Raw genomic sequence first — 24,724 nt, forward strand, 5'->3', positions numbered from 1 at the left:
AAGGAGAACGGACAGATTTTGCACTGTTAACACAAAGTCCCAGCATCCCTAGGAAGTCACATGTGACCTAGATCAAGTCCACAAGTTCAACTCAGGAAGGGCAGTCAGGAGCCAGTCATCTAGGTAGGGGAACACCTGAAAACCCTGCAAACAAAGGTGGGTACATACCACAGCCATCCACTTGGTGAAGACTCAGACTGGTGGTATTCATCTGAGACGATTGGGAACCAGAGAAAATGGTGGTAGACCATGTGGATGGTAACATGGAAGTATGCATCCTTTAAATCAAAGGGGCAAACTAGTCCCTTTGATGGAGCAATGGCAGAAGGTTCAGCAGTGAGACCATGTGGAACTTCTCATAAGGAATAAGAAGTTAACATTCTGCAAATCAAAGAAGGGACCAAGGCCACTCTCCTTCCTTAGTATGGTAAAATACTGCAAGCAGAATCCATAACAGAGATCAGATGAAGGAATGTGCTGGATCACTCCCTTTGACAACATGCCTACATCCTCTGCCAACACGGGAGAGGGTGGTGTTGAGTGCACAGAATGGAGAGATGGAAAAATGTAGTATCTGCTCTCCACAATAAAGAAAGCCAACCAATCCAATGTTTTGGCTTCCCAGGTGGGAAAGAAGGTGGTTAGGTGGCCTTCAAACCAGATCTGTGCAGGGGAGAAGTGGCTCACTGCAAAAGTCAATACTATCCTTTTGGTATCAAGTATCTTCTTTGCAGCTGCTGGAATGGAAAGGTGGCATCCCTTCAGTGCAGTTGAGTGGATAGCTGGTGGCACACGGCCCATGAACACTGCTCATTGTATGGCAAGGGGCTCCCAGTCCACTTATGCACTCTCTGCTGCTGGGGGGATGTGTGTGCATGTCAAAGAGGCCCTCCCCACTGAACAGCAGCTCCTCAATCCTAGAAAAAGCCTCCCAGAAGAGGCTTGCTGCCCAAAGCCAGGCATGATGCCAGATCACCACTGTGCTGATGAGTACCCTGGAGTCGAATTCAACATGATGGTGAGTTGAATTCACTGCCTATATAAAAAGAGCAACCTCTGACTGGAACACCCTGGCCAAGCCCTGGTGTTGATCTAGAAGTAACTGTAGTAGGGGCCCCATCTTCTCCCAAAGGAGAAGCTGATAACAGCCCATGCTGATTTTATAGCTCAAAATGCAAAGTCTCAATGCCACCAATACACAGACAGGCCTCACTATTGAGTTTGTGTGATGCCCCCCTCTATCCACTGGAGTCAAGCACTTCTGCTGTAACCAACCCTGTGTTGATTCCACTATCACTGAGTTCAGCTGGGGATGCTGCAGCAAAAATAGGATCTCCCACTCTTGCACCTGGTACATCCCATCCAAGCATCACAACATTGGCAGCAGCTCATTCATGGAGATAAGGAACATTGGCAAGAATGGAATGAACACTGGCACACTATCATTCATCTGAACCACATCAAAGATTAAATTCACTGGTGGTTCAGTGAGTTGTTGTGTCTCCAGTTCAAGCAACATCACCATCTGGAGAACTTTCTTGCAGAAACAATCCAGGTCTTCAGAGAGGAATCCTGGTTCTTGTGCCATGATGATATTGCCCAGTGAAGGGGTCAGCGGGTTGTGTGTTGGAGTTGGATGGCAGCAGCCACTGGTGGCTTCTTCTCATGCTTCCTTTTGCGCAAGTGTTTTCTGGCTCACACAGTCTCAGGTGCCTGGGGGCCATCAGACGTCTGAGTCTCTAGTTTTGCATTGGCCATGTGAAGCGCCCACTGACACAAAGTGAATTTCAGCTGCTCTGCCTGCTGCAGGTGTGTCTGTTTTTTGAATGCCTGGCAGTGAGGGCAAGTCTCCACTACGTGCCCCTAACCAAGGCAGCTTAGGGAGTAGTTGGTGGTGCCCAGGAGGCATGAAGTGCATGATACAGCTACAGAAGGCTGGGTTCATGACCATTTTTTGCTAGAGGAGATGAGAGGAGAACAAGAAAGGTAGAGAAGAACAGAGGATAGTTGTCCTTCAGGTTGTGGGGGCTGCTATGGAGAGCAAGCCACTGTGTAGCAGAAAAGAGGGGAAAATGACAGGTGAGTGTGGAGAAAGAGAGTGTGTATATAAACAAAGTAGAGAGAATTTTATTAAAATATGGAAAAATGAGGAAAGGAAGGACACAGAATGAAAAGATCAGTTGCTTACCTGTAACTATCATTCTTCAAGTGGTCATTTGTGCATTCACACGCATGGGCAGGCCATAGAGCGCAAGGCATAGATCAGGATAAAGTTTCCATAGTTGAGGGTCACTGAAAAGGCCTCCCTCCCATCCTTTCAGGGGGCCTGGATAAAAGCCCCCCCACCCATCCCTCAGTTGCCTTGGAGACCACACTGGTCCAGGCATGTGGAAATGCCATCCTGGCACAAAGGAGAGAGGAGGTGAGCCACCCCAGCCAGCAGGGAGGAGGGTGGGTTATGGGAATGCACAGATGATCTTCTGAAGGACAGTTACAGGTAAGTAACCTGCCTTTCTTCTTCTTCTTAGTCTCTGCAATCACACACATGGGTGACTAGCAAGCTTACCCTTCCTGGAGGAAGGGCTCTCTGGAGAACTGCAAAGAGGACTGCCGTGTGGAATGTGCGGTCTTGTCTTGACGAAGGTCGACAGCATAGACCAAGTAGCAGCTCTGCAGATTTTGTGCAGGGGAATGCCAACTAGCAGGGCAGTAAACAAAGCTGGTGCACATGTGGACTGTGCACGGGGGTGTGCTGGAAGATCCAGTTTCAGCATCTCACAGACCAGGGAGATGGTGCTGGACACCCACTTGGAGAGCCTCCAGGTGGAGACAGGCTTGCCTTGGTTCTGGCCCTCGTAGCACATGAACAGGCAGTTGGAGCACCAGAGGGACTCCATCCTAGCTTTGTAGAAGGTGAGGGCCCTGTGCACATCAATAAGGTGCAACGTAGACTCGAGCAGGGTGGTGGGGTTGGGAAGAAGGCTGGGAGGACAATGTCCTGGTTGACATGGAGGAAGGCATGACCTTCGGTGTGAAGTCGGGGCCTGTGTGGAGGACCACCTTGTCCGTGAGGAAGGTGAGGAAGGGGGCGTCAATCTGTAGCAGCTTGCTGGTGCAACAGGCAGACAGGATGGCCACCTGGAATGCCATCCTCCAGGGTGGGAGGCAAAGGTCCGACATTGCCATAGCCTTGAAGGGTCTCCTTGAGAAAGATTGCAGGACCACAGATATACTCCATAAGTAGGTGCAGTGCCTAATTGGTGGGGTGAAGTTTCAAATGTCCCAGAGAAAATGGCGTGCCACTGGGTGCATGAAGATGGAGGATAGCTGTATCAGCGGGTGGAAATGGGAGATGGCCACCATGTGGACCCATAGGGAGGATGGGGAGTGGCCTGACAGGTCTGCAGATAAGAGAGAATGTGCTCTGTAAAGGTGCAGGAAGGATCGAGTCCCTGTGCCTCAGAAAACATGGCCAAGTCCCTCCACTTCGCCATGTAGGATTTGCAGGTGGAGGGCTTCAGAGCAGGATGGAGGCAACCACAGGTGGGAGGGAGCCAGTCATAGTCACCTGGTGATACTCACGCAGTCAGGCACAGAGTCCTGGTGACCGGGTGGGGCACCCAGCCCCTGTCCTGTGACAGGAGGTTGGGGTGGGAGGGCAGGCAGAGTAAGGTGTGGTTGGAGGTGAGAAGCAGGAGGGGGAACCATGGCTGTCTCAGGCACCACGGGGTGATCAGAATGCAGTCCATCTGTTCCCTGAGGATCTTGGAGAAAACCTTGGTGATTAGTGGGAAGGGGGGGAAGGCGTAGAATGCAGTCCCTCCCCACCTCAGGAGGAAAGTGTGCCCCAGGGATGTGGTTCCCTGGCCCACCCTGGAACAGAACTGCTCACACTTGGTGTCCTGAGGGTGACAAAGAGGTCCACCTCGGGGCAGCTCCATCTCTCACATGGGTTGTGGAAGGTGGAAGCCTCCAGTTCCCATTTCTATGGTGCACCAGGGTGTCCACCAGGGTGTTGAGGTGGCCTGCAACATGGATGGCAATGAGGGTCCCTCTCTAGGCACTATTCCCAGATGATGCAGGTGAGGGATGACAGGCGGGGGGAGTGAATCCTGCTTTGCTGATTCAGATAGTACATGACAGTGGTATCGTCTGCGGCTATCTGAACACACCGTCCAGTCAGGTAGTTTTGAAAGCACGTGAGGGCTTTGCACACTGCCAGCATCTTGAGAAGGCTGATGTGGAGATGCAATTCGTGTGGGCCCAGAGGCTGTGTGCATGCCTGCACAGTGAGCACCCCAATCTGTGAGGCATCTGTCAAGACCGTAGTCGGGTGCTCGGGGGGGGGGGGGAGAAGGGGACCTTGGTGGTAAAATTGTCCATGTCAGCCCCCCAGCAGAGAGTCTCTGACCACCAGAGGAGGGGTCAATCTTGTGGCACGGGGGTCTTCGTCCATGGAGAAGGCTTCCACAAACCAAAGCTGGAGGAACCTCATCCGGAGCTGTATGTACTGAAGGATCAAAACAGTGGCAGCTGTGAGGCCTAGAAGCTTCTGGATGGTGTGGGTGGTGGAGTGCGTCATGGTCCTGATAGACGTGGACAGCGAGGTGAGAGTTTCTGCCTTTGTCTGCAGGAGGAATGCTCTGGCAGGAATGAGGTCCAGACAAGCCCCTATAAAGAAGATGGACTGTGTAGGGGAGGGAACAAATTTGTCATCGTTGATGAGGAATCCCAGGTTGTATGAGAGGCCATGTGTGGTGTGGAATCCTCGCACAGTCCTAGAAGGGGCTGCCAGGAGCCAGTCATACAAGTAGGGGAAGACCTGGATGCCCTGGAGCCTGAGATGGGTACAGACCACTGCCACGTACTTGGTAAAGACTTGGGGAGCAGTTGCAAGGCCAAAGAGGAGGATGGAGAACTGGAAGACCTCCTGGAGACCACCCTCCACCCAGGGTGATGATCCTAAACCGCTTGGGCATTATGAACTTGTTAACAGCCTGGAGGTCCAGTATTGGTCTGAGGCTTCTGTCACATTTGGGTGCAGTGAAGTACCGGGAGTAGGAAACCCCTACACAGGTCCATGGAAGGCCTTTCTATTGCCCCTTTGGACAATAAGGCCTGGACCTCTGCCATCAGAGCTGGCCAATGTGATGTGGTCTTAATGTGGCCAAGGGGCGGTAGGGAGTTGAATTCTATCCCATAACCGTGTCAGATTATGGTGAGGACCCAGGAGTCTGAGGTGATGGCCTCCTAGGCTGAGAGGAACTGAGCCAGATAGTGTCTGAAGTTGTAAGGAGGGGTAGAGGTGCAGCAGGGCTACCTGGATGGAAACTTTCATGCCTGTGCCTGTTGTCTTGGTGCTTGGGCATCATGCCTTTCGTGGGGGAGGGATACTGGCCTGGACAGCTCGGTCAGAGTGGCGGCTAGAGTTTAAGGGGGTCCTTTTCCACTTGCGAGGCTGCGCCTGGTGCGTGAACCCCATACGCCTGGCAGCAGTATGTGCTTTTTGGAGAGAGCCCATGTTCCCATCCATGTGCGTGTTAAAGAGGCACTCCTCATCAAAGGATAGCTCTTCAATACAGGGACATGTCTTCAGGTGCAGCGGTGTATCACTACCATTGCCATCACAGCCTTGCCGCTGTAGTCTATATGATGTCTGGCTGCCTCCATCTGGTACCTGGCCAGCTTTTTCACCTCTTAAGTGGACAAGCCTGGCAGCGTCGCAGAAGTTATCAGGCAGGTGCTCTTCCATAGATCCTATCTTTTCCCAAAGGTAAAGGTGATATCTGGTCATCATAGCTTCATAGTTAGAGACATGTAACCCCAGGGAGGAGGCTGCATAGCCTTTCCTAGTTGGCTGTTGAGGCGGTGTCCCTCCTTGTCCACTGGCATGTACTGGTCTCTCTAGGAGGTCCCTTGCATGGACTATCATAACGTTGGGATTTGGGTGTTGGTGGAGAAAGGAGATGCCCTTGCCAGCCACCTTATAGGTGGACTCAATTGTGTGTGAAGTCGACAGCGTGGCTATGGGGGTCTTCCAAGACTGTTGTGCTGTGTGCAATAGGGCTGGCAGCAATGGAATAGAGACTGCCCTGAGGACAGGGTATTGAAAGCAGGGTCTGTCTTAGTTTCCACCAGGTGGGAGATCTGGAGTCCCAGGTCATACACCATGCAGAGAACCAGATCAGCAAAACTCTCTTTCCCCCCAGGTCACATTGGTGGCTCGGGATCTAAGCCCTGGACGTCAGGGGAGCACTAACAGGAGGCCAGGGAGAGCGAGTGGACTGAGCGAGGGGAGAGACTCTGACCTGACTTTCTGGAGGATGATCTTGCACCAGTTGCATGTGAGTCAGTCTTGGTGTGGAGCAGGTGAGTCATCTCATGGCTGAGGAGGGCTGAGGGAGCCTCAGTTGGTGGCGTGAAGCGCAATCATGAGCGTGCTTGGGAGAGCTCTCCTGGTCTGAGTCCGAGCTGGGGCTTTGGTGCCAGACAGCTTCATGGAGGGCCTGGTGACAGGCATCAGTGTGGCCCCACAGGTGGTAAACCCCCAGCGCTGTGTACCATATGGCTGCCAAGTGGAGCAGTTCTCCTCACAGCCTGAGAGATGGCGTCAGCTCCGTTCTGTGCCACATGTTGGCACACTCCCAACATTGAGGCAGAGCATGCTCTCAGCATTGATCACCCAGGTCAGCTGGAGAATGGTGCCAGCTGTGCTCAGAGACGGAACTCTTTTTTTAGTGTCTTTGTCTCTCTCTCTCTCTTCCTATTGCCCTCCTCTCTTCTGCATTCCCGCTCTATATTCAGAGCCAACGTATGCATGCAATAGGGGGAAGAGCCGGCACACGCACAGTTGAAGGGAACTGTTACAATTTGGAGTGTGTGCCGGTTCTCTGCTAGTCTTTGAAACTGAAAGAGTTTCAGAGAACGTCTGTGCTGGCTCAGAGCTTTCGGACATGTTTGGAGATCGTTTTCTCTGAATGAGTCCAAAAGCTCTGAGATGGACTGAGTAAATGACCTTGGCAGGCCGTATGCGGCCTGTGGGTCATATTTTGAGGACCGCTGCTTTATACAATTCAGTGCCAGGTTAAAACCTTCTTTATTTTACCATTATTTTAATTACTGAATAGAAGGTTCTGATTTGTTACTGGGTTTTATTCATATGATGACTGGCTTGCTCTGGATTAGCTGTTATTGTGTTGTGTATCACTATTATTAACTTGGTTAACTGTTGATTATATTGGAATTATTAATATGGAAATGCTTATGGTTTATGCCATTTTAGATGTTCGTAGTCCATTCTGAAAGTGTCTGCTAAAGAACCGTAGAACACCGGGAACATGTGTTATCAGAGCATTGTAAGTCCTCTATTTCCTTGCCCTAAAATTGGGATGTGGGAGGGGCACAGGTCCTCTGTGATTAGTCAAAGACTCACATAGGCATTGTTCACATGTAATGACAGACCATCTTGGAGACAGCTTGTCATTCTGTGTGAATACAGCAAGCATAATGAAATGGTTACTATGAATCCCCATGAAGAACCAAAAGTTTGTTCTAAAGTTTCCAGCCACCATTTTCTGCTGACTTGTACTGCTTAGCAACCTTTTCTTCCCTGCAGGTGTGTGCTCTCTAGTGCCCCACCACCCAACTGCTGCAATGCCCTGCCTCGCCATCTTGCCACAACGCCCTGCCTCACCTTGCCATTATCCCCCACTATGATGTCTCACCACAATGCCCCATATGGCATGGTTTAGCATTATATGTTATACACACCAATAGAGTGCAAAAGAGTAAGGAGGAGAGAGACAGAGGGATCCTTCTAAGCACTGGAACTCTGAACCCATAGGTCATCTGAAGAAATACTTTCCTTGGTCCAGACAGTTCAGACCTCCAGTAGTCAGATTTTTTTTTGGATATGTTCCACTTCTATTACTAGGAAGGAATACCCTGTCACTCAATCAACTGGAACTTTTCCTCCTGTTCCCCTCTTTGGATTAGCATGTGAAGCCCATCCATTTTGTACTGGAAAAACAGTAACTCCAGGTGGCTGCAACACTAAAGCTCAAGCCAGCTATGCAATTCTTGCTAGTACCACTTGCCTTGTGCCTTGTAGTTCACAGAGTCTGGTGCCTATGGCACCTGAATCCTCGTAACAGGACTTCTTGGCCAACCACTACTTGACCTTCTTGCAAGAAACTGGCATAAAAGTAAGAAGTTCCAAAGGGATTTTCAATGAAAGATGCTTGCTGCATAAATTCTATCCTGGAAGTACTTCAAGTGTAGTGGCACCATTTCTGTTGACCTTGGTGAGCAAGAGGATCTTTGATTCTTTCTCTCATTTTCCCCTGGGGCACTAATGGATTCAATCCAGGGCAGAGAGGAAGAAGCATTTCTACTAGGATTCACAGCAAACTCTTCTTATACTGGCTGTTGATATGATCACTTCTAAGCATCTTCTGTGGAGTGGAGCTAAATGACCTCCCTGGTTTTCCAGGGTGCTGCAGGTGATGAAACAAGTGAGATATCAACTAAAGCGATGGCTGAGAACTCTAAATCAGTCCAATCTAGCACAGGCTAGAGCTCATTGAAAACCTGTATCACAGAGGTGGTGGCAACAAAGAGATCGTACTTGACAAAGGCAGATTTTCTTACCAGTAACTGTCATTCTTTGAGTGGTCATCTGTGCATTCACACATGTGGGCTCTGCACAAGCTATTTTGGGAAGATTCCAAAGCTGATTAATTATTATTTGGTGGGAGGCTGGCCCACAGAGACACCTAGCATGAAGTCAGGGCTCCTACTGAGGTCTCAGTTGTGAGTGTGAGACCGCCATATAAATGAACGTCTGGATGTGTCAATCCTGTGTCAGAAATATGTATATGACACCATCCACAATGGCAGGTGGGTATGTGTGAATGCATGAAGAATGACAGTTACAGGTAAGGAAACCTGTCTTTATTCCTCCTGGTCTCTGTGCAGTACACATATGGGTGATTGGCAAACTTAACTTATGGAGGAGGGTGGTGTCGCTCAGCGGAGTAGAGAGGAGAGGACACCTCTACTGAATGTGCAAGTGAATCTGAGGATAGACTCGGAGAGTAACGTACCAATGAAGGGCGCATTGGGCTTTCAATAGATACCAAGGCAGTGGTTGGCATCATTGTCTCAGCTTGCAGCGGTACACACAAAGAGCAATGTTTGGTATGGGAACTACACTTCTTTTCTGGTTTGTCTTTCTCATTATGTTTTTCCTCATGAGCCTCCTTTGTCGCAATGTGTTTATGTTTCTCCTTGCACTTTTTTGGAGATTGAGACCTACCAGGAGTTTTTGTCATGGGTTCCAATGCTCTGGAGGTTTCCTCAGTTGGTCTGGATGCACGTTCAGAAGCACCGCCATGAGAAATGGAAGGACTGGCTCATTTTCGCACCATGACAGTCTTCACTGCTACCAGTGCTCTATCCCCAAGCTTCATTTTAAGGTGACTCTCCCAGTTTTTACGTGTACACTTGGTAAAAGCTTGGCAATATGCACACATTTGTCTACTTGGTGGTCTTTGCCCAGGCAGAGGAGACAGAGTGAGTGAGTATCCGTCGAGGGCATTTTAGCCCTGCATTGAACACACTTTCCGAACCCTGACTGCTGAGTCATTGAGAAGGAGTAGGGAAGACAGAATTTGGAATAAGGGTAAGACAACAGAGGATTTTAAAAAAATATTTTTTATGGAAATGAGGGGGAAAGGGGGGTTGCAAAAAATTGAAAAGGAGAATAAAGAGTAAAAGATTTAAGGTTGAAAGTTTAAGGTAATGTAAAGTTTTAAGTAGAAGAAGAAGGTATTCTAAAGAAGAGCAGTGAGAGAAACCCGAGACAATACTAACAGCAGTCGAAAGTAGGCTGGCGAAAGGGCAGGAATCCCACACCTATTTATACCAGGAGTGTGGGAAGAGCAGCTCCCCTAAGAGAATCTTCCCAAACACAGGCACTGCGCAGTTGCAGCACCCATACGTGTGATGCACAGAGGCCACAATGAAGAACAATAACATTATCTAGCATATATTCTTAAAATCAACTATACTGGTATTACTATTAACATATTAAAACAATTATCAGAAAATATCAAAAATTTACAAGGGAGGCTTTTAAAACCCTTGTCGTAATTATGGCAATGGACACTCTTAAGATAAGCAGCCGTTGGAGGTCAACACTGCAGTGCCTTGAAATGGTTCCGCTAGGGGTTCTCTATAGCCCCATGTTTTTCGGAAGGCAGACTATAGCATTCTGTTCTAGCAGAGTCAAGGATGAGTAACACCTCATGGATTGCTAGGGCCACATGTGAATATGCTGTCCCTTGCCTACTTCCATTTTTCATCCAGTTTCTCAAATAACCCAGGAATGTCCTGTTACTTGTATGATGCAATGTCAGAACACAACACTCTTGAGTTTCAGGAGAGCAAAGAACCCAGAGTTTTGTCCCTCAGCAGTCCACAATTCTAGTTTTGGACACTGGATAAAGCAACCCATGTTTGATTTTTATGAAAACTGTTCAGAATGGGCATGGCATGCCTGCAGGTAACAGTGTGCTTGCTTACTCCAGTGTAACCCTGCCAATTCATTGGTTAAACAGCCCATGGATTGGTAGTACATATGAACTGGAGCACAAAAGATTGCTGTACAATTTTAAATTAATATAACCAAATCATCAGCCAAACTGAGAAAAAGCAGTAGATTCAAAGAGTTTTTTCAGAGAATATAATCCAACTAGAGAGGGAAAATCAGTGATCTCAAATAATGATGTCCCCAAGCATAAGCACTTCTATCTTGTCTGAACTCAGCTTCAATTTATTTTCCCTTAGATAATGGCACCACCCTGCAGCCCACAGCACTAGAAAATAAAAGAGCTGGATGTCTTTAGGATATGAATGATGGCACATGCAAAACGTTCTCTTTCATCCCTAGTAGCCACATAAACAAATAATAAAGAGCACTGACAACAAGGCACTTCCTCATCAGAACTCCTCTGGTTAAATACCATGCAGCAAAGCAGCAAGAATTCAACCCTCAGTGCTGCTTGGACAGAAACAACCATCAGCATGATGCCTTTTAACCCAATTGCTTCTAGCAATCCAAAAGAATTTAATGGCTAGTGGTTACAAAAGCTACTACAAGGCACACTGTCATATTCTTTGTAAGATTCAGTTGCAGACAATCAACCACCCCATGAATGTAGTTGCTTTTCTGCACTCTGACCTATATCTAAATTAAGGAAAAGGAACAAATATAAACCAAGTATTGTTGGAGCTGCAAACCCATGGCCCATTCATTTACCTTTCCCAGAAATGCTGAAGTGCAAACAGACTGCTATCTAAAGTTGCTTGCTATAAAATGGTTTTGATAACAGAGGGAAAATGAAAACTTTGTTGATTTCAAGCATCACCATTCCTATTAGTGCTCAGCTAACCACTGCAGGACAAAAGAGCCCCCGTTTCAGAAGTGGTGGATCACTGAGTGGCTGATTAGCCTTTGAGTTCTACAAACACTGCTCCCTGAAAGAAAATGATGGCCAGGGTAAGCTCTTCTGTTAATGTCCCAGGCCCACCTAAGGTGGCAGCAATAATATCTCTGTCTAGGTGATGATGCAATCAAAGTTAAGAATGTGAGCTTTCAGAAGCAGAAATGAACAAGTGCTAACTGTTTTTCCAACCTAGTATACTTCATAGCTCTGAAATGTCAGTCAGTGATGGAAGGTGTTTTTCTCCCTGTATTGGCTTCTGAAGGGTTAGAAGGACCTGCCACCTCTTACCAGGCTCCCAAAGGGTCGAGCTTAGTTTCCTGGCCAGTGCCAGCAACCCGACAGGCTCTTAATTCAGCCCAACTGACAGAAAAAAGACACCTAGCAATGCCTCAAGTCAATGATGTCACACACTTTGACTCAGCTGCAGCTTTCTGTCCCAGCCAAAATGAGCAACACCTGAAGTGGCCAAAGGAGGAAGGGAAAGAAAGGTAAGGCAGTGAGGATAAAAGGACCACAGGAAGGAGGGCAGGGGAAGGGCGTGCAGTAGAGGCTACAATGACAGTGGGTGAAACCCAGGATGTGGAGGGGAGCTGCACAGGAGAGACAGCAAGAGAGGGAGTGACTTGGGAGAGACCAAGAGCAGATACACGTGCTGCTTGTGGTTGGGAGCTGGATTGCCACAGGCTTGTCTGGCTCCCTGAAAGCAGGAAAGACAGTGCTGCTTCCTTTTGCTGTCAGATCCTGCATAGAGTTGAATGGCCCACTTGATAGCACTCCTTCAGAGAGTCAGGAAGAGGGGGATTTGACTCAAGTTACTTATGGGCTACAAGTCATGGGGGGTGGGGGGGCTGTTGGAAAAGCAAGCAGCAACCCTGGGTTTTCTACCAGTTATTCCCCCAGGAGTTACTGGAGACAGTGATTATAGCATAGGGAGGAGCAAATCCCTGTTGTGATCTATATAGCCTGCCATACTATTATTTTGGAGTGGTGACTCCTCTTTCTATTGAAGTTTAACTGGACTTAAAAGTCTTTAAAACACTTTTTGAGTGTGACCCTGCTGATGGAAGCACTAGAGCAGGGAGGGTTTGACGTTCCTCTTACTCCAGACCCCAGTGCCATGTCCCTACTCTGGTACCTGTCAGAAAGAACACACAGCTCCAACTGCTAGTTGTCCTCAAACAGCAGAGCTGAAAGCAGAAACACTCCAGCCTTCAACCATCAGAATTAAGGGCTATTGGGAGGTTGCATCCCCAGGAAAAACCCATGGACACTGAAAACGTGCACCTATTCAACAGAAAGAGAAATGGCAGCTATAGAGAGCTTGCTTCTGCCTACCTACCAGAAAAGAAAAAAAAGAACCACTCTGCACTGACTAAGCCCTCTGCAGTCATCTCGCAAACTAATCACTGCTGGGTTGTGCATTTTGTTGGGTGTTACATTGCTTTGTACAATTGTTATAAGCAGTCTTAAGGGTCATTTGATCAAAAAGGTGAGGTATAAATCTTTAAAAGATACCATTATGATGTATACTACCCAGTTGCATGGAGGAAGAAGTTCATTTATTGCAGGAAACATGGGACAATAGAGACTTTACTTTTGGTAAAAGATTGAACAAATCAAAACCATACATGAAAATGTCTCTCTCAATATATATGGTAATATTTGCATTACATAATTGTATTTGTCCCCAGTAGACCAACAATGTAGGTTCAAATACTTCAGGCACTGCTTGTTTCTTTATTGGCTTACGCTTGATTAAGAGACAGAACATTCTTGATTAGCATACCAGTAGGACCTACAACAAACTGCTGCAAAGTGGAGAGCTTCTTATTCAAGGATGCAGCCAGAAGGCTATGCTATCAGGTAAGGTATTTCCATTCCCTCTCCTTGCCATTTTTTCCTTTCCCCATTCCAGCAACAGATACTGGCCATAGAACATGCTTAACCCTTAATGTTTAGGTGACTTCCAATAACTGGATCTAGGACCCTCTATATTGGTTCTGCGGGCAGCGTGCAGGCAGGGGGGAAATCTTTACTCTGCTTCATGGGACTAGAAGAAGCTTCACTGAATAAAAACCCACATCAACAGTTACAAGGTCACTGAGTAACATAATATGCTCTAGTTTATTAATGTATACATGTCAGTACAGGAACTATTCTCACATAAACACACACACCATTATTTCAAAAAGCCTCACCTTAGTCCATGGATGTGCCTTAATCTGAGGAAATTTAAATTCAGTGTAATTGGGATTCATCTCTCTAATCTGCTCTCTTGTAGGGGTTCCAAGGACCTAGAAAATGGAAAAGATGGACCATTAACACCTTGCTATGAGACAGCTATAACAAGAGAGATCTAGCCCCAGTATGGCATCATAGTTAGAAGGCTGGACTAGGGACCTAGAAGATAGGGGTTCTAGTTCGAGCATGAAGTTCAGTTGCACCAGTCACTCATTCTCAGCCTAATTCACAAGGGGTTTTGGTGCAGATAAAAAAGGAGTGGAGGAGAACTATGTAAGTCTCTGGATTCCTCTCAAGAAGAAAAAAAGATAGGATATAAGTGCAATAGAAGAAGACAAAGAAGAAGATGATGATGATGAAGACAATGATGACAGAGGAGGAGGAGGAGGAGAAAGACACAGCAGCAGCTAGCTTTCATGGGTACAATATTATTTTTTTAATTGTGTTTCTGGAGCAAAAGCAAACACTTCTGCAATGGAATAGAAGGCAGTGAGTGGTTTTTAATTTTTTTAAAAACACATAGTTCTCTAATTCTACTCATATTCCCATTTGTTTCATTAGCTAAATGTACTATTTTATTCTAGAGTAAGCATAAGTAAATGAATTCTTTCTCTTCATTGTTTGCTGAGAAAGATTACCCTTAACAATCCAGCAATGAGCAGAATGAAGACTTATTTTCTTGCTTTTGGGGTGGGATGCAGGTAATTCTTATGCTATTTTAAAGATAGTTCTTCAAACCCAATTCTGGTTACCATGTACCTGTGTATTTCCTCAAATCTATCTCTGGTTGTTGTGGGCCAGCACATGCTTTTTCTGAGCCAGTTACAGTGCCTCTGGCCCATGGGGTTCCCCCGAACCTATTTCTGGTTGTTCTGGTTGCTTATCCAACACCAAAGGAGATATTATCATTCTGTATTAGTGGGCAGAGGTGCACAGTTGCAAGAATGCATCAGCATTCCTACACTTGCTTTTAGAGAACAATCTGGGAGGAGCTTAGAAGTTGACCCTGGCACATCCTTAGACTCCTCCTCAAATACCTGTATGTTGCTAACAGGTCCCCTCTGAGTCTCCTCTCAAGGCTGAAAAGACCCAGCTTCCTCAGTCTCTCCTCCCTGAAAACCAGCCACCATCCTAGTGGCCCTTCGCTGCACTGATTCCAACCTTGCTATATCCCTCTTGTAATGAGGGGCCCAGAACTGAACACAAGACTCCAGCTGAGGGCACAACAGAGTCATATAGAGTGGGAGTAATACCTCTCTCAATCTAGAAGCCACACTTTTGGCTACGCATCCTAGGGTGGCATTTGCCCTCTTGGCCGCCACCTTACACTGCTGACTCGTGTTTAGCCTGTTGTTGACCAGCACCCCAAGATCCTTTTTCACAAGTGCTGCTCTCCAGCCACTTGTCCCCTAACCTGTATGTATGATGCCCATTGCTATGCCCCAAGTGCAAGGCCTTACACTTATTAGTGCATGGATGACTGTAGCAAGGCTCTGATTGCAACTGATACATCAGCTGAAGCTGATAAAAAGTGCTCCTGAAAACCAGCTCTGCCTGGGCCAGCAGGCATAGCTTGGGAGGAGGATCAGGCAGAAGAAGAAGAGAGAAATGTTAGAATAAGGAGGAGTAACAATAGAAGGGTTTTTTAAAATATATATATTATTTTGTAAGGGATAAAAAGTGGAAGGGGAGGAATGGGAAGGCAAATGAGGAAGATCAGAGAGCAGAAGTAATGTGAAATACATGCTGAGTTGAGAAGTAAAAAAATGAGAGTTTGTGAGGAAAGGCTGAGGAAATTGAAAGCTAGAGATCCCGATGCACTGTAAAAGGCAGTCAAAAGTGAACTGAGCCTATTTAAGCAATGGAGAAAGGGAGGGGGGCCCACCAAAAATTCTAGGCTTAGGTAGAGGAATCTTCCTGAATGTGACACTGTGCAGGAGCAGCACCCGTATGTATGATGCACAGAGACCACAACAAAGAACTCCAGCTCTGAGATCTGACAAGGTAAGAGCTGGGATTCTGAATGCGCAGCCTCTGCCATGCTCCTTTGAAGCCAGGGTGGACCAAGAACCATCCTGGCTGCATCTCTATGGTCAGAAATCACACTGAAAGAAGACATGAAGGGGTGTGCCATGGAGAATGCTTGTATTCAAATGGTGTTTTAAATGCCTTTCCTCACCACAGCAGTTCATCTAGAAATGAAGAATGTGAGGCAGCAGAGACTGTCACTGTTCTACTCTTTGCCCTACACCGGATACATATCAACCTTCATGCTTCAAGGTTTCTGTGCACTAGGAGTGGCAGATTGTGTTCTTAACCACATATATTTTGCATGCTTTCCTTTTAAGCTATGCATGGATAGCTTTAAAATATTCCCAATATCATTCTTATGACTTTGCATTAAGCATTTTGTGTCTCCTTCCAACATGAATAAGAAAAACAAGAACATGTGGGGTAATATCAGGGGGGCAGGACCACGCTTTTGATGTGATGGAACATGTCTGCTAACATGTGATGGGCTGTGTCCTCTGACATCATCTGGCCTAAAGGTAGCCAGGGTGGGAAGTTGCCACTCAAAACAGTTCTGCATCCATAACTGGATCCCAAATCCTATGCTGCCCTTAAATTCTTAGGTTGCAGCAGTGGACAAAAGCAGTTTTGCACAGTTATACCTAGTGAATTACTCTGAATCGGAAAGTGGTCCATTCCTCAGTTACATCATGGTTAGGACTATTGAAAAGTGCCCGACAATGAAGAGTGCTGGGAAGCTTTGTCTGATGCAAAATGCAGGTACTAATGAGGTACCGGGTGCATATTACTGTGATCATCCCACCTCAATACTGAATGGTGTGCAATCATTTCCTGGGTGTAATTCAGGTTGTTGGCTTTATTCTTTAGCCAAGGTTAACCTTTTAAGCAAGTTCTTGGTTTTAACCTCTAGACTTCTGTCTTCCTGTCTCAGTAACCGAACAGGTTTGTATTGAAATGAACAGGAATGGTCCTTCTTGAAGACACTCTTGCCCATAGTGTCCTGTTTGTCATACACATGGAAAGGGGCTTTCTCTGTACTATTCCCAAATGCTAACACAATGGTTGACCTCAGAAATGCAGTATAGAAATAGAGCCAAGTGACCAACATTAATAAAATAATGCCCTTAAAAAAAAAATCATACCTTGATTATTTCCACCAACTGATCTACACCACTGTCACCTGGGAAAATTGGTTGTCCTAGTAATAATTCTGCCAGTACACAGCCAGCTGACCAAACATCTGAAAAAAATAGGGGAAATCATTAAGAGATATTAAGGATTATAAATGTTCTTCATTTTTTATGCCTACAGATCATTAGGGACCAGCTGAAACAGAGTAAGTCTTAAACCAGAAACAGATTAAGTCTTACTTTATTGGGGAGATTTCAGCTCACTGTTAACACTCTACTGAGGATAACCACTAACATAGTTTACATCGACTTTATACAGAAAGGGTAACTTGTAAATTGTATTAATTTGTATCTGCTTAAAATTCACAAAGCAAAATTTTACACCAAAGTAATTCAATACAGTAATTGGTAGTATTGGCCTTCTTTTCAAACTATGTCAGTCTCAGTCCCTGCATATCCCACTAGTTCTTTGGAAATCATTTCATTTGACTTTAGTCTTGACTCTTTATATTAGTATTCTATATTATTCTCCATCATCCCTCAACCTTGATTTCAGACCCTAATGCCTCACTCATGCTGACCCTCTTCCACTGCTTCTTAATTAATTCAAAATTAATGGGCTTTTTAAAATGTCTTAGTGTTTTAATCAAATAAATAAATAAATATGAAACTAAAAACTCACAAAGGAGGAAAATGCTGCGTGTATTGATATTGGAGTTTACAAGCAAGCATCACAACAAGGCAATGCGGTACAAAGAACCAATTGCCTGGGGCGATCAGGGCTCTCTCACACTGGAGGCACTCAAGATGCAGCTCAACAGCCATCTGATGTATTGAGCTGTGGGTTGGATCCAAAGGTCTTAATGGCTGCTTCAAATTCTATGATTCTATGAATCAAACACCCCTGTCCACAATGGACACTGTGCACAGAGAGTCATTGTTACTTTAAGGCTGTATAAGCAAGTATTTCAAGGTTTTCTAAGTAATAGTGCTATTTTACCAGATACCATCAAAAGCCGCAAGATTGTTGTAAGCCGCCCTGAGGCTTCGGCGAATGGGGCGGCATAAAAATGTATAAATAAATAAATAAATAAATAAATGATACTAAAATGATACACTGGGAAGTATTCAGAGAAATGCTATCAATGCCCATAAGGCAATGGATAGATCAATTTGAAATGGAAAGCTGGTGTACTTACTGTGAAACGCTATTTCGATTTGGTGCATGAAAGACATCCACCACCACCATCTGTATCTATATCTTGCCCTTTTTCCTTTCAAGGAGCTCAAGGTGGCTTACATGATTTTCCTCCTTCTCACAGCCTTAACCTCAAAAGAACAACCTTATGAGGTAGGTTGGGCTGGTCTGTTACTGGCCCAAAGTCACCCAGTTAGCTCCTTGGCTGAGTGGGGACTAGGATCTGGGGAGCTCCCAGATCCCCAAGCCTGCACTCTTAACTACTACACTACACTGGCTCCATTATGATACTGATTAACATCGCCTACTGCCCAGGATAGGCAAGGAACATGTGAACAGGTTTTCTGTCTTGGTCCTGGCCTCCATAGCTCCTTTCAGCTGAGCATTTGGACAGAGGAGTTATTAAGGAATCATTAATGCAGTAAGCCAAAATTAAAAAGTAATTTTAAAAAGAAATTAAAAGAAAATCTTTCTGTGAATATTGGTGCCCTCCATACTAGTATCAGTGGGCCTAATCAGCCAGCCACAGGCTGGATGTCTCCTATGTACTGAATTGGAATGGAACTTCATAGTAAGTATCCAACTTTCCAATGTGAAGAAGAACTCCATCACAGAATGTAGAAAAGCTGTTGTTCCCTAACTCAGGCTTGCCCTGTGCTTCAGATAATACCTGTTTTAACACTCTACATTCAAAGTCTGTTTCAGCAGAAGCATATGGCCATCTTACAATGCTTCACAAAGGTGTAGTGATGAAATGGCTGCTCTACAGATCTCCCTCCCTAAAGGGGCATTAGTAGACAAAGCTTCTGAGGGAGCCACAGCCCTGGCAGACAGTGACTTAACATGCTTAAGGAATTTTTAACCTCAGTGGCCATAAAGACACTTAGCAAGGAAGCTTTCTGCTTAGGGCTATCAGATGAAAGGAAATAAGGAATCAGAACAACTAAGTTTCTTAGTCCTGAAGTATATCTTGATGGCCCATCTAACATCCAGTGTGTGCCACACCCATGCAGAGAGGTGAGAAGGATTGGGGCAGAATAAAGGAACATTTCTTGAGCTCTGTGAAAAAATGTGTTAAATTGAGAATGAAATGTTGATCCAGCTGGAACATAACAGAGTCCTTACTGAATGTACAAAAGTAGTCTTTCAAGAAGAAAGCCAGTAACTTTGAAACTTTCTTGGCAGAAGTTATATTAACTGGAAGTGAGAAGCTCAAAAGGTGGAAAAGTGAGAGCAGAATGGACTTGATGAAGGTTCCATGTAGGAAAATGATGTAAAACTGGAAGGAAGATACGAGATGGTACACTGAGGTGTGGGTGAACATGAAATGGTTTGGGACAGGGCTTGGAAAGAATTGTTGGGGAAGGGGGGGGGGCAACTGTGGACAACTGAGCCCTTTCCTTGAGTTAAATATCTAAGCCTGCTTCTAGGAAGAACAACTCCTTGATTCCTGCTGTTTTATAATCTACATGATTCTTTCCACACCAATGAATGAATGATTTCCAGGTTGTTTCATATACTAAAAGTATAAAATGATGTTTGTTCTTTTGTTGAAAGGATCTAAAAAAAGAGAAGACAGGGCATTCAATAGCCAGGCAGTTAAACGCATCTAACTGGGTCTGGATGAGACACATGGCCTTATTTAAGAAGCTCAGGTGTTGATGGAGAAACCAGGAGTCTGACTGTGTTAGCTACAAGATCTGGGGGAATCATGGTCACCATGGATATATGTTTCTCCTTGATCTTCTTGAGAACCCTGGATAAAAATAGAAATGGCAGAAATGCATAAACTCTATCCATTAGCCAGGGAAGTAGAGAGCACTGTGACTTTTAGGTATTTGGGGAAGTGGGACAGTTGACTGTTAGTGGGGAGGAGAAAAATGTAGGTGAAAGTGACAGCAGTCATAAAAAAAAAAAAAGTATCAGTTTGGGAGTCCATTTGCTTAGCTCGAGTTGTTGCTGATTAGTAAATGAATTTCCATACTGAAAATCTCTTGGATGTGCTGTGCTGTAATAGACAATATGCCTACTGGAGGAAGGAAGAGGTGTTTTGTATAGAGATTTGGATCTCAACCCTGCATGGTATTTTGTGTGGGCTAAGGATGTGTTATTGTCTGTTCTGAGTAGCAAATGGACAGGCCTGTGCACTGAACAAAATGTCTGAGGTGGATTGTTCTTAATTCTAGCCACTTGATATTGTGGTAGTTCATCTTGGGGAGCCATGTCCCACACTGGAGGAAAAACTATCCAATTCTTTATTGTTGATAATATCGTTAACTAAGAAGATAGTCACTTGGAATAAAAAGGAACGTTTTTTTCCTACCTTTTTCAGGGTTGCTTCTATGTAATTTCATTAGAATCCTTGTATGTGAATTCCCTCTCTTTAGGATTACGACTACTGAAAGTAAAGCTGCTACTGGACCATCATCTAGAGGAACCCTTGAGTTCTTTTATTATACTTGATGGTAAAAAATGGTATTTTTTAGCTATGCCTTTTGCCTTCAGTGAGGCCTTCCATTTAGCTTTAAACAATCTTTCAAAAAAAGGGGGGATGAAAAGTTATCCTACAGTTAGCAGGATTAGGCTCTGAAAAGCCTGCTTCATTTCTGGAAGACTGCTCATTGTTTCCTGAAAGGAATAATGCCCAAGGAAGTCCTGCTTTAGACAGAATAGGTTGAAAATCATCAGTGTAAAAGAATCCCCCCTAACATGATGCTTCCTCTACCAACACAAGAGAATCTGAGCCAGAAGTTTCCCCAGGAGAGATTCCCTTTGACATCTGTTTTCTTCTGTGCATGAGATGAGGACCAGGAAAATATGGGTCTAATTTGGCAGAAGCTATAGGCAGCTTAGTTCTATCAGAAGTCTTAACATTTTTGTTCTTAAGTACCCCTCTCTGTTTTTTTCTTTGGGGGAAAAAGATCATTCTCTTTGTTTATAAGGTCCCCTTCACTAAGCTAAGCTAATTCCATTCTAATGACCCATTGTATAACTTTGAATAAGGGCTGACCCTGGAAAGCAGGGACTGTTGTTTAGTTGAATTTTCTGTGGAGAAAATGGGAGGGCTATGGGGTTGCAGTAGCTCATTATTAGTTGAAAAGGACTATTCTTACAAAATGTAGGGCACATAATCCTGGGAAAACAAAAAAAAAATGTTAACTCCCCTTTCCCCTTGCTTCCATGCCCTTAAAAACTCATCCAGATTGATACTTGGCTCAAATTTCTCAAGGAAAGAATTATGGAAAGGTTGCATTCTATTAAGATTCTCTTGTGTTTGGTGAACTGTAGGATAACCAGCAGATGCTCTGTTAAGACATAGCTGGCGAAGACTGAATGTTACAGGCCTGAGGCAAAGTCTTTACAAACAGAGCCAGAGATGACTATCCATCTGCTTGGTTCTTAATAGCATTTTTCTTTGTAGGCTTGGGGTGTTTTTTGCAAGGTGATGCCACCTTGTGGGAAAAAGTCAGAAGAGCCAGAAAAAAGTACATTTTTTCCACCTTGGGGGAAAAAATAAAGGACTAGCTAGAAAAGAAAGGAACATTTCTTTAAGTAAGAGCTAGAACAAGGATTAAGAGAACAAAAATGAGGCCTAGAAAAGGGGACCATTGACATGATGACAAACTGTGTCCCTGGCAAAAGCAAGGAATGAATTGACTGGGAGGCGCCATGGAGGCCACAACTGCCAAGGTACAAAGTGTGGCCACATGTCCATTGCCTGTCCTGGGCAATGGGAGGAGTTTATCCATGATGATATCTCCTTTACACAGATAGGAGTATGTTTCTTCTATGTTTCCTGCAGCCACTTGCTAAGGTGAGGGAGGGCCATGGAGGAATGCCTCTCACTTTGGAGAAAATGTTTGGAAGTGTCAGGCGCATTAAGGTGAAATTGCATTCCTCCTTCCATTTGTGAGAGTAGAAGCACCAGTTCCATAAGTGTAATTCCCAAATTTCTGAATCTGGTCCCAACTTTAAGAGCTTCTGATCTTAAAGAAAGCATATTTTTGAATTCATTAAATTGTTCCTAAGTGTCTTGTTCATCCCATGATGCTGTGTCTTATTTATCTACGTTATCACTGCCCTGAAACACTGTAATGGATGGGATACAAAAAATTTAAATAAATAAATAAATAAAAATGGGTCAGCCTGACCTAACTGGCTAACCTAACGGTTATGATATAATCACTCTTCATTATAGATGTGAGAACTACAGTTACGTCAAGTTGATCCATGGCTGCAGGCACCTGAAGAAACATATTCCAGTCTGGTATGAAGGAGGTATCTTCATAGATAAATTCTCACTGCCCAGGACAAGGAAAGGAACATTGTTGCTTGCTGCTGTATGCACTAGTATCTGCATTCTGCCTAATCCAGTTTCTGCCCTGCTGCTCCTGAATCCTGCTCAGTTATCCTGCCTCAGGTACCTGCTCTGTTTGTCTTCCTGGTTCTTGTCCCTTGGCTTGTTTGCAGCTGTGTCTTTGTCTTGTCAAAATGGTATTCCTGGTTCCTGGTTTTGGCCTGTTCCTTAACTATGATTCTGCCTTTGACTTCATTATTGTACCTTGGGCTGTTTTTGGTCTCTGACTTCTCTTGGGTCATGTTGCCTGGGTTCTGGTACATCTGCCTAGACTCTGGCTGCCCATGCCCTGGACTCTGACAACACTCCAGTTCTGTAATGTGGTGACTTAGTAGCATGCTATATTAGACTGGGAGCACCAGATTCAAATCTTTGAATTCTTACCTAAACTATATCACAGGCTGGTTATGAAGAGGGGAGGATAGAATTCATGATGCACATTATCCTGAGCAACTTAGGAAAAAGAAACAAACAAACAACATGCCACCATAGGTTCTGATGCTACAAGCTTCCATCTATCCCAGTTGGCCTAATCTACAAATAGAAAGCAAATATTTAGTTGGCCTTCGTTACTGAATTGGTTAGGATCGATTCAGCACAGGGTCACAAGAATGGTAGCTGCGTTGGGAGGAGAGATTGAGGGAACTGGATCTTTTCAGCCTGCAGTAGAAGAGACTCTTGAGGGGATCTTTTAGTGACTTAGAGGTATGCAAGGGAATGTTGTGAGGAAGAAGGCCATGACCTGTTCTTCCATGGAATGGAGGGCAGGCCAGGACACATTCCAATGAGGCAGAACTCAAGGAACAAGGCTTCAGGTTGGATGTCAGGAAGTACTTCCTTAGGACCCCAAGGATATGGAATGGGCTTCGAAGGGAGGTAGTTGAGGCCCCATCAGTGAAGGTGTTCAAGGAAAGATTGGACAACCATATATTGGGGTTTGCATGAGCAGAGCCAACTGGAGTCAGGGATCAGACTAAAAGGCCCCAGGAGACCTCTTCTGACTCACTTTGTTTCTATGTTTCTAAGCCTGCAAGTAACTATGCTTATGAACAGTATTCTATCTTGCTTTATGTAAAATACATAGGGCTGTACACTTCATTTATATCAATGTCCAGAAATATCCAGAGTAGGACATTTTCTATAGGTGTTTTTATGTAAATAGTGAAAGCTTCCAAGCCAAAATAAGAGAGCTCAAGTACTTGGTTTTAAAGGAGAACCTAGATATAGTTGTCTTTATATGAAGAGAGTGGAGAGAAACACTGGGATATGGTCATCTCTAGTCACAAATTCTCTAGCAAAGACTCTATTGAAGGAAGTATAGCTCTGTCCTTCAAAGGGGGCATAGAATCCAACAGACTTGAAAATCTAAAAGATGCAGACTTCTCTACAGAAGTACTGTGGGTGACAATACCTGGGATCAAAACCAAATTTAGTTCTAGCTGCATGTTGCTGTTCCCCAGACCAGAATGCTCAAAGTGATTTTGAGACAAAAACTGAAATGAAGAAAGCTTCAAAAGGAAAAGGGGGTTGTAATAATGGGTGATTTCAACTACCCTCACATTAACTGGCTCATACTCCAGTGCTGATGAAGAAGTTAAATTTCTCAATGTCCTAAATGACTGCACCCTAGAACAGTTGGTCATGGAAGTGACTAGAGGGGAAGCAATCCTGATGCAGAAATTGGACCCATTCATCCTATAATACAGCTGTGAAGGGTGGCCAGGGCTTGCCATTTCCTACTCAGGAGCCAGCCAAGGGAGTCCCTGCTGTGCGGAGCAGAAAGATGGTGAAGTCAACACCTGGGGCAGCAAGACCTTCGACAATGAGGCATTGGTCAGGGGAGGTGGGCATGCAGCCTGATCTGCTGGGAAGGGGTGGGGTGGGGAGACCATGTCAAGATACCTGGATATAACACTAGGTGCAATTACTCAGCATGAGATGTAAATGTTGTTAAAGTAGCTGGAAACAGTGACCAAATTTTATACATTTATGTGGGAGACTGCCAAAGAGGTTCATCACCGGCACATTTGTCTTCAAAAGAGGAAACGTATCTAAAATGGGAACTGGTAAAAAGGAAATTGAAAAGGGGAACCAAGAGGGTTAAATCCCTACAAAAAGCTTAGAAATTATTCAATGGCACACAAATAGAAGCTCAAATAGAACAAGCAGTGTCAATGAAGCTATCAGAATAAAGGAGGCTTCCTTTGGAAAACGGAATTCTTGCCCAAATAAGGAAAACAAACAGGAGCACAAGCCTGCA

The 24,724-nt window shown here is 45.0% G+C and overlaps 1 protein-coding gene across 2 annotated transcripts in view; it reads right to left on the reverse strand.

The window, feature by feature from the left end:
- GSK3B (glycogen synthase kinase 3 beta) overlaps nucleotides 1-24,724 on the reverse strand; it is a 141,861-nt gene that overhangs the window by 48,317 nt on the left and 68,820 nt on the right. For both annotated transcript variants that reach the window (XM_044449692.1, XM_044449693.1), the window contains exons 7-8: nucleotides 16,922-17,019; nucleotides 13,706-13,801 (exon numbers count right to left, since the gene is read on the reverse strand). In XM_044449692.1, coding sequence (XP_044305627.1) covers nucleotides 13,706-13,801; nucleotides 16,922-17,019 — 194 coding nt within the window. The remainder of the gene's footprint in view (nucleotides 1-13,705; nucleotides 13,802-16,921; nucleotides 17,020-24,724) is intronic.

The sequence above is a fragment of the Varanus komodoensis genome, unplaced genomic scaffold (assembly GCF_004798865.1).
Source record: "Varanus komodoensis strain SLA01 unplaced genomic scaffold, ASM479886v1 scaffold60, whole genome shotgun sequence".
Classification (NCBI taxonomy): Eukaryota; Metazoa; Chordata; class Lepidosauria; order Squamata; family Varanidae; genus Varanus; species Varanus komodoensis.